The 11057-nt window shown below is 40.9% G+C and overlaps 1 protein-coding gene across 1 annotated transcript in view; it reads right to left on the bottom strand.

Moving 5' to 3' along the window:
• Positions 1 to 2003: 2003 nt before the first annotated feature.
• LOC143353749 (adhesion G protein-coupled receptor E3) overlaps positions 2004 to 11057 on the bottom strand; it is a 159610-nt gene continuing 150556 nt past the window's right edge. The window contains exons 5-8 of the mRNA XM_076787299.1: positions 10904 to 11005; positions 9114 to 9300; positions 6035 to 6121; positions 2004 to 2589 (exon numbers count right to left, since the gene is read on the bottom strand). Coding sequence (XP_076643414.1) covers positions 2533 to 2589; positions 6035 to 6121; positions 9114 to 9300; positions 10904 to 11005 — 433 coding nt within the window. The 3' untranslated portion in view covers positions 2004 to 2532. The remainder of the gene's footprint in view (positions 2590 to 6034; positions 6122 to 9113; positions 9301 to 10903; positions 11006 to 11057) is intronic.

The raw sequence follows: 11057 nt of genomic DNA, 5'->3' as shown, positions 1-11057 counted from the left end.
ATTTCTTTGGAATAATGCCACAGTTTGTGGAGGTGCTTCAGAGTCACCACTCGAGTGCTAAGGGTTAATTCTATGAATGAGGACACGTTCGAAATCAAAGATTAGATCGCGTAACGAGACGACGCGGAGGATACGTCGACGCTTCCGGTCCGACGCGAATAGAAAAATATACCACGAGTCCGTGTAGATACGAAACGAAGCGGATATGTTAGAAGTCCCACATGCGCGATCGATTTTCATTCGGAGCGACGCGTCGCGGCGGTTAGGCTCGCGATATTTCCGACGATATGTTGCTGTGCGACGATCTCGAGCCTCGTGGTCTCGTTACGCTCGTTCTACAGTTGGTTGGCTACTGGTAGTTGGTCGGGTAGGCTTTCTGAAACGATCCCCTGTCGTTCATTTCTCACACGTAACCGTACAAATCACGAGGGGCACAAACACATTCGACCTATGGATCGTACCGTTTGCTCAAGCAGAATAGATGGTTTCGGAGAGGAGACCTTCATTTTCCTTTTCTTCCTTTTGTTTTCCGCCCACGCGCCTCGCAGTCGGTCCAAAGCAGCCTAAACGCGGCAAAAAGATTGCGTTTCCAAAGTAGTTTTGGTGGGAACAGAATTTTATTTATAACGTTGCGACTAGGGTACGGGACCCAATTACTTTTTTTAAATATTCGTAATTCGTTTTAAAAATAAGAATGATTAATATAGGCAGAGTAATTGGGTCGCTCAGGCTATGACCGTTTGAACTGCTCAAGATGATTTTGGACCATAATGTAATTCTTAAAAAGTCCCCTGCTTTAGACTGCACCAACTAATTTTTGCCATAAATGCAGAAAATCCACAGTCTATTAATCTATCAACATTTGTTAAGGACTCCTGTCTCTTATGTTTTATCAATTTTCATTATATGTAAATTAATAAATGCAACTGTGTCGGAATGACGCAGCATTTTATATTGCTCGGCTTTCAAAGAATGAATAAAGATGTATGCTCATCGAGTTTCTCATCGTTGAGAATGTAAAACTGTATGAAAACGGCGATGCTACTCGACTCTGAAAGAATTTATAAAGACGTTTAACGAAGAATCAAGCAGGTCAGTGGAACTTTCGAAAATAATTATTCAATCGGAACCTTGTCTAATACATTTTTCACCGTGTTTGGGCAACGATAGACCCACTTTTCGAATTTGAGCCGTTCACTTTGAAAGTGGCCTAAGTCCATTTGTCAATTATTTTCTGTTGCCCGTAATTACGTGTACAACCTCAAGTTAGCTGTCATAAACAACATTCGCGGTTAAGTATATTCAGAGTATATACGATCATTTTGGACACACAAGTTTTCGCAGTTAGTTCCATAATTCAAACCATCACTTTGGAAGTGGCCTAAGTCCAATGCATTAGTGCAGGGAAGGTAATTACTTTGTTCTGAATGAAATGAAACAAGAGGATTTCGTATGAACAAAATTTTCGGGGGACGCAATTTTTAAAAGGGTAAAGAATTCTAACGGAGAGACAATGAATTGGTTAAAAATATGCTGGATACGTTTTTTGAGAGACGAATCATGTAAAACTTTCTGTAAGATATCAATGAATGAGAATGCAAAAATTCTGGATTTATTACCACGTCGGGGTAGACCAAGAAAATTCGAAAATATTGTATTGTCGCCACTTTATAAAAATATAAGACGAATTACAACAGCGAAATACAAGGACATTCTTCAAATCCTTCCCGCATACACAAAATGTAGATGAGCAGTAAATTGTAGTTAGATTAAATGTATGTAGTTAGAAAATATCCCGAATTGCATAAACGGTCTTTTCGAAGTGTTGTAAAGATATATAAAGTAAATTGAGTATTGTTTTTTCAATTTGAAGCATTTTAAATTATGTCGAATGGACTTGGGCTCTTTCAAATTTTGTAACGAATCTGGTTGCTAACTTTGAAAGTGGCTTAACTCCATTTTTGGTAAGAAAACACATATTCACTTAATAATTGCTATTATTTTAATAGGGACTGTACATTTAACTCTTTTAGATACATTTAAGCAGTGTGACACATTGGTATCTAATACTTTTAATTTTATTGAAACACAAACCCTTAAATATCTCAATTTAAGTATAAGTGGACTTAGACCATTTTCAAAATAAACGGCTCGTTTACGTCATCCTCACCGTCCCCTCTCCAAAACCAAAACCGGGCCAGTTCGCCTTGGCAATATCGTCGTTCGCGGATACACTTTCGATCGTCGAAGCTTTGGTTCGGGCCGGGCCGGGCCGGGTCGGGCCGGGTCGTATCGGATCAAGTATCGCTGGAACGCGGGAAACGTCGGAAGTCGAAGCTCTCCGGTATTCCGTTGTTCGAATCGATCGAACCCACGCTCTGCGTCCCGTTTCCGCTTGTCGGCAAATTTTCGAGAACCCGATATCACTGTAGTGTCACGCCATCATGAGAAAGTCCCCAGGTTCGTCGTGAAAAAATAGTCGAAATCCTTGGATATGCTGGTTCTCTGTGACGGCGGGCGTCGGCGTACGATCTAGACCGGGTCCGGGGCCGGTGCCAGCAACTGCAAACTGCTACTCGATCGCGCGATCTAGAACAATGATTCACAGTTCGTTATTTCCGCGCGTGTCCTTCGAACCAGCGAGTCAAATGCTCGAGAACAAATGGCACCAGCTGCGCGGAGGAGGCTCGAGCATTTGCTTCAGACTCGATCCCGATCGAGGCGAAATATCCGAAATAAATCTCCTCGAATCAATCGACCCGGATCAATAGACCGAACAGATTTCTCTGTACAGGGTGTTCATTCGAAAACTTTACGGCCGAATATCTCGAAAAGTATGAAAGATATTTAAAACAAGTGTACTACACTTGTCCAAGGATTTCGAGGGGGAAAGAGTTTTCAAGGTCATTCGAAGGTCAACGTTGTTTCTTCGAATGGAAACCTACATCTTTTATTATGGGATCTTATTGTACGTAAAGGGACCAGCTATTTTCGTAGGATACTTTTTTTTATCTGCGCAATAGTTTCGGAGATATTTCGAAAGTTATCAAATGAACTCTCTGTATATGTCGCCAAGGTCTGGATGATAAACGCCGCGGAATTATCCCCACTACCGCGGGGTATATCCCGTGAGGGGTCACGAAGTGATCACGGGTCGAGTAGCGTAAATAGTAGTGTTGTTGACATATATCGAGAATTCACTGTGGCAGGAAAAGTATAGAACAGTGAAAGCATTAAAAGAGAACTTGAGCAGCTATTGTTATATAATTCTCAATCTGCTAAGCCTATTAACACGTTCGCGGACGTGAATGCTATAGCATTCGTTTTCATACTGATGCAAAACGGCACGAATGCTATAGCATTCAAATTTTGAAGCAAATTTTTATTCATTTAATTTCATACAACCTTAAGTTTTTGTAACTAATATACATTTCAAAGTGATGACCAACTGTCATTGCTAATGACAGTTAACTTATTATTATTGTTTATGTCCAATCAGATTTCGGACAGTACAACTAGTTTCAAGAAAAATTGCCTGTCTATTTTTGCAGCTCACTGAAATGTCTACTGTCCGTGAAGGTGTTAAAAAAAGATTTTGCATAAAAATCCGCTGTGTAAAGGGAACAATAGTCTGTTGGAATAATCGGGTGGAGGATTCTCTGGAAAAAGAAGGTTGATCGATTCGAGTAGAATTGGGCTTATCGACCAGACCGAGTCGAAGCCCCATTGCCAGTCATGAGATTCACAATCGCCATAACCCATCGCTCGAACCAGGAAACACGGCTTCCTGCGAGCTCGTGAAAAATAGCTTGCTGGGTACGTGCCTTTAACACGTTGACTGTCACACGTTGACAGTGACCATGTCACCCATAAGTGGGCGACGGAATTATTTGTCCAGATTTTAAAATGAATGTTTACGTTAATGTATTCATTGTACCGAATTTAATTAGGATCTGTAAAATGCAAGAAAGTTGGAAGACTACTCGATATCGTATGTTTAATTTTGTTCGATTTTTATTTCATTCAATAACTTACTTTGATTTTATGGAATTTTTGAGGTTCCTAGTTTGGCAGTCAAAGTGTTAACGCTAAATCGACCATGCGATGAAACTGACCGTGCAGCCGATTAAAAATAACAAGATTGAATTGACTGGAAGGCGTTCCTCACTTTCGATATAATTGAAAGGGAGCTATTAGTAGGCAGCTAATCATTATCAAGATTTCCCTTCAGTTACGCCGTTCAAATTTGTTTAGCTCTACAGCACGAGCAAAGCGAACTCCCTCGTCGACTATCGATCTTTTTAGGCGAGATCCGGCTCGCGGCGATAAAGTCGAACCGCGCGCGCGTTGTCGAACCGGAGGAACAATATTGTCGGAGCGGAGAAATTAAACTAAGCTGCAACTCATCCGGTTTCTAGACCGGAAGTTCTCCGTCTTTTCTGTCGGCGCGAGAACGAGTTTTAATCGCTCGCCCTCGAGCGGCAATTTTTCAATTAAAAATTACACCGCGAATCTTAACACGCTCGCTTCCGGCATTTGCTTTTCTTTGCTGATATTATGTTACTGCGGATTTTTATGTGGAATAAAAATGTTCTACTTTAATCGCGACAAGCTGGAATGGAATAGATAATTATTTTCTTTTTCAACACTAAACCTATCACTGTCAAATCGCTCGCCCTCGAGCGGCAATTTTTCAATTAAAAATTACACCGCGAATCAGGCATTTGCTTTTCTTTGCTGATATTATGTTACGTGTAAACTGCGGATTTTTACGTGGAATAAAAATGTTCTACTTTAATCGCGACAAGCTGGAATGGAATAGATAATTATTTTCTTTTTCAACACTAAACCTACCACAGTCAAAATGACCATAATGAACATAATGATGAACATAAAATGATTTTATGTTTCACAATTACGGAAACTATGAAAATTCATTTCTGGAAAATAGTGGAATAAATCTCCTTGTACAAGCATCCGTTATATTGAAAATTACGAAGAATCTCAATAAATTTAGGGTTGACATTTTTATAAAGCAATATTTACCAGATACTGTTAACGTTTGGTAGGTTTAGTGTTAACACGTTAACTGCCACGTCAGTCACGTATGACTGACAGTGGTTTTTGACTAGGTTTAGAATTCAGAAGAGTTCTTTAGAATTCAGAAGGGTCACGACATTTCCTTCTACTTTCGATTTCATTAATTAAATTACACTGATTCTTGGCACTCAACGTGTCAATATGTTTCATAGGCTGAAAATAACACAGTGGCATATTCAATCCTCTCGTAAAATATGAAAACAGATATTGTCACAGGAAAAGTAACAAACTCTCTATTAACACTTTGGACGCCCAACTAGAAACCCGAAAAGTTCCATAAAATCAAAGTAAGTTATTCGATGAAATAAAAATTGCAAAAAATTCAATGTACGATACCGAGCAAGCCTCCAACTTTCTTGCATGTTACAGATCCTAATCAAGTTTAGTACAATGAATATATCAACGTAAAAATTCATTTTAAAAACTGCACAAATAATTCCGTCATCCACATATGGCTGACGCGGCGACGAACGTGTTAATGCTACGCGTTAGAATGATGAATAACGACATGCACAAATTTGATTGTCTTCGCGCGATACACAGAATCGTGACAGTCACGCGTATACGAGGCTTTAAAGATGGCGAACGCGTTAAAGATAGTCCAAGAATTTTATGCGCCACGTATGATCAACATGTCAGCGAGCGTGTTGAACGGCCGGCGAGATTCAGGCGATCGGTAGATCGGCAACGCGGAAAATGGCGTGCACCGACATGTTTCGCGGTCCGTTCGCGGAGAAAGGATTCGTCCGGGATAATAAATTTGTCGGGGGAAACTGGAGCAGCTCGGACAGAGATTACAGAGGTAAATTACAGACGTTAGTTCGCGCAGGCGACCGGGATTCCTTGGTCCAATAGAGGCAGATAAAGGAGGATTCCCGGAGAGAATTCGAGGCGGTTCGATCGTCTACGCGACCCGCTCCGGGAGGAGATTTACCTGCTGCTTCGGCTGCCTGTAAGACTTCCTGGCGTAGACCTTCAGGACCCTGCAGTTGCACGCGACGGACAATGCTACGGCCAGGCCCTGCATCCCCCGATCGATCGTGCAACAAATGGAACAAATAAGCAAACTTATCATCAAATAATCCCACCGGGCCGACCCCGTAATTTCGCTAACACCGTTATTGACGGCGCGGCGCCGCTATCTATTGTTCCCTCGTTTGATCGCGCAAACTCGAGCTTCCTCTTCGGTTTCAGTTCCCCTCTGTTTGCCATTCGGCTCTTCTTCTTCTTCCTCTGCGGCACAAACACGCGGCGAAACGAACTCTTGAACGACTCTAATCGGTCCCGGAGTCATCGAGAAGTTACTAAACATTGCTGACCACAATTTCATTCGTCTGCATCTGCGCTGCAGATTTTTATAATTTTACAGCTAATTAATGCTCACTACGTGTGTATCTCGTAGCAGCATCGATCGATCTCGACAAAATTTTCAGGCTACGTAGAACAGACACGGGCCTACAAAACGTATATTCTAGAATTTCAACACGAGTCTGAATAAAAAAGTTGCCCACCATTTTACGAACAAACGCAAGGACGCTCTTGTTGCAATTTGGAATAAATTCGCGTAAAAACGTCATTATAAGTGGACGGTGGATTTTTATGGAAAATATAATAAAAATTTTCGTAAGACAATGTCTTTCGCAAGACATTCGCGTGAAAACGTCATTATAAGTGGACGGTGGATTTTTATAAAAATTTTCGTAAGGTAATTGTAAGCAACAGGGACGAAATGGAATTGTACTTTTTCTTTTGACAATTCTAACAGTCGAAAAAAGGTATTACAGTGGTATCAGATTCTTTTCGTATTTTCAGAATTATGTATTTCGCCGACCCAGTTTCGTCAGAAATGCACAAAATCAGCAGTCTAATGTTACATCGTCTGTCCCGGGGCCCGGGTATCGTTACATAAAGCGTTTCATATGAACAATCCGCTTCGTTATTGCGCGGATGTTTCGCGTTTGCCTCGAGGCGAGCGCTCGCGTCTCCGAAATTCCGGGGCGCCATCTTGCCCCGACGTTTAAAAGAATATCGTTTCTGTCCGCTCGCGTTCAGCTCCGCTTCAGCTACGCTTCAGCTACGCTTCAGCTCTGCTTCAGCTTCGTTTCGCTCTGGCAAGGCGGTTTCTCAGCTCGCGCTCGCCTCGGGCGTAGCAAACTCTTGGTAAGCCGACAAACGCGGCTGCAATTACCGCACGAGGATTAGTAGGTGTTCTCGGGCGGGCGTCGCGTCGAGTCGCGTCGAGTCGCGTCGCGTCGTCGCCGGAAGTATCTTCCCTGTTGATTTAACCGAACGCGGAGCCGAGTACCGTTTCCCATTCCGAGAGACGATACCATCGACTGTGTGTGTCTCGGGACCTGCATCCCATTATACGGGACGAGTCGGCGCGGATAAACAGGACAGCAAAGTGGCAAGGCATTTGTTAATCACATGAAAAATCACACTACGATTCTAGCTTGCTCGGCTCGGTAAAGTTCTGCTCTTTTGTACAGGGTGGTCCACGCAACTTGCACACCTATATGACTTCCAAAGGACGCGTTGCACGAAAAAAGTTTTGTATACAGAAGTTGCATGGTCTGAAGGAGTACACGGTTTAGTGTATTTATTGTTTTTACAGGTGGCAGTGTTTCGGAGATTTGAAGGTCGACTTTGTTCTTTTAAATGAATTACTATATTTTTTATACCACAACATGGAAGAATGTCGAATTCTGAGTAAAAAAGTATTGACCTTCATTAGCAATAAATCTAATAGTTAACGAGTAATTTGACTTTATTTCCTGAAAATTTTCTTCGCGTAATGTCGGGTTAGAAAAATAAACAGAAAATTGAATGATTTTTTTTTTTTGTTTGTAAGAAAATTAAACTACTAAGCTACTTTATTTCCTGAAAATTTTCTTCGCGTAATGTCGGGTTAGAAAAATAAACAGAAAATTGAATGACTTTTTTTTTCTTTGTAAGAAAATTAAACTACTAAGCTACTTTATTTCCTGAAAATTTTCTTCGCGTAATGTCAGGTTAGAAAGATAAAAAGAAAATTAAATGACTTTTTTTTTCTTTGTAAGAACATTTTCAGGAAATAAATTTTTTAAATATATTTAATATAATTTACATTTAAATTTAAACATTCCTTAGTGCAATCCATGGGCACAATCCCAAATTAGCATTATGATGGTACGTACTGGGTTAAGAATGCTCTTGCAACACTTGATTAAGATGACAGTGTACTGTTTGCCCAAAGCCATAAATTTATCGGTACCAGTTCCTCGCGAATGTATTTTTGCAGTCTCCACAACCACGAATCAAAAAATTTAGAACTAGTTCTATAGATCTAGTGTGTCAGTTGCAATTACATGGAAAGGATTCGACTAACCCTCACCGTATGCTATATGTCAATTTTATTCCGATATAAAATGACGCTTTTTATTTAAAAATAAGAAAATCCCCTCTTCTTCTTCCGCATCCGAAATACGGCGAAAGCCGGTCCCGGGGCGATCGCCTTATATCGAATGAAAACGAAACATCGACGCGGGTCAGGAATGACTCGGGCACAGGCCTAGAACCTTAGATAGACACCTGCTCGTCTCAGAATACTCCACAACCTACATTAATTTTAATGTTTGAATTATTCAAAAGATTTGAAGCATTCGAATTACTTAAATGATTCACAATCCAATACTGTTAATGAACCGTGCTCGTAAGAGAGTTTAATAACGAACACCGTGGTATTAATTTATAGGATAGATTCGCAGGAAATTACAACTGTACACACACACACACACACACTTTTCAGAGGCATATACATTCAATCTACACGCGAGCGTGTTCCTCCTCTGAGGTACACATCGATTTCCCATACGCGAGCGGTATTCAATTCGCAGAACGTAGAAGAGCTTCCCGTCTAACTCGCTCCCGGCCAAACACAACGTTAGTTAAACATAACTGCGCGGTCGGTGCTCGACTTGTTAATACTATTACCGCGTGACGATTGTTATTGCGAGATTAATGGAGTCTCTCACCTGCAGGGAGTGTCCCGTGCAAAAGATGGCCCAAAGGAACGGGACTTTCCACACTCTGGATGCTACTCCGCAACCAGCTACCAGGCCCACGATCATACTGACCTTCAGGAAGAGGATCAACTGTAGTGCCCGTCTTCTCTTCATCTTCTCGCGCTGCTTGATCTCCAACTGCATGCTGCACGTGTACCTGCCAAATCGAAATCCCAGGAAGAAACTTCCGTTAACCAGGAACAAGGACATTGTACATCTAGCTAGCAATTAAATTTTCCAAAAGGGGTACGAAGAGGTTGTTGGTATAGTGGAATTGAAAATTATGCAAACTGTGCCGCGCGTTTGTTCAAACGTGTGTTTCCTCGATACGTTCCACTTGGAAAATGACTTGCTTCTAATTTCCTTGAAGATTTTTCTTTTAGAAATATTGAAATTATGATATACATAGGTTTTCATTAGGAAATTTTGTATTATTTGAACAAAACTGGTAGCAAATCTAAACAAATGCAATTTTGTTGTTATCATGAGGCAATGTATGCCAGTTGCATCTAATGCTTGGTAGTTCTAGTGTTAATGCGAACAAGAACAACGGAAGAGATGAAACAATGTGATCAGTAGCCCGCGGATTTTATGCGTTTATGGTGACCATGGGTGGATCGAATGCAATACATTAAAGATACTTAAAGAATTTATTAAAGACCTCTGCATATATACCTTGCAATTAATTCAAATAATTTTTATTTCGCATAGAAATCCGCAGTCTAGTGCAGGCTTTGTGCAGTTTGAAACGGTAGAGCAATTAAAACAATTTAAGAATCCCAATACATTGTCTTCAGCTTGTTAAGATTGTTGAAAAAGAAACGGTCTATACAATGGTTATTGTTGCTGTGTCAAATGGAAGCTTAAAAATATTCTTTTACACAATAATCCCGAACGAAATGATTAGGTCACGTCACCGAGGGTGTTGGTTTACGTTTCTGTTGCTGTTGCTGATCTATTAAAAAATCCTGACGGGATTTTGAAAAATTATGGCATAATCGCCGGCAGGAAATTGCGTTAAGATCCGCGGTTCAAAATCAGCAGGGAAAGATAATAAAACAGCGAAAACATGGCGGAACTGGAACGCGTCCAGTGGCGGACCTAGGTTTACGGGACCCGTCAAAATGGCGGGTTCTAATATTTTTAATTTAACCTTTTGCACTCGAGTGGTGACTCTGAAGCACCACTAGAAATTATTGTGGCATTATTTCAAAGAAATTACGAGAAATTTTACGAAATATTTGTTACATTACAAAAATTTGTATTTAATAGATTACTAAACATTCAAATATTCTATGTGGAAATCGGATCAGTTTCGTACGAATAAAATGAAAATATTCTAAGACGGAAGAAAAATTTAGTTTTAGAATGAATATAGCGCCGAGAGTGCAAAGGGTTAAAATTATTAAGACTCTAAGGATGCATACGTGAGAAATTATTTAGCAAATTTATTTCTCTGGGTACATATTATTTTCAAAACATTGCTAAAAATGTGGGTTCCGCGTTCTTGTTATTTCTATAAAGCAATGCAAAATAGTCATTTTTAGTGCCCCGTAAACCTAGCGCCAATGACAAGTGGACGCGTGGGGCCCCCTTTCTATTTTCGTTAATAAGTTTACGAGAGTTATCTTGCAACTTCTATTCCGAAGTTGAGTTTGAGGGCCCCAAAATTTTGTACCGCTTGGAGCCGCCGCTGAACATGTTTAAAGGCGGTCGTGCGGGTAAAGTCGGGTCCCTTTGACCCGTTTCACGTCCGATACCTGGACACTATGGCAGCCTTGATCAGATAGTATCCCGCGGACAGCAGCAGCAGCACGACCGGCAGCCCGTAAGCGTAAATCGTCGCCTTCGTTCCGAGGAACCTGGAACCGCAGAGAATTTCCGCGTCACGAACACAAGCACGTCCGACAACAT

Source organism: Halictus rubicundus, chromosome 4 (assembly GCF_050948215.1).
Source record: "Halictus rubicundus isolate RS-2024b chromosome 4, iyHalRubi1_principal, whole genome shotgun sequence".
Lineage (NCBI taxonomy): Eukaryota > Metazoa > Arthropoda > Insecta > Hymenoptera > Halictidae > Halictus > Halictus rubicundus.
The sequence above is the reverse complement of the archived record's forward strand: the minus strand, read 5'-3'. Positions and strand labels throughout refer to the sequence as shown.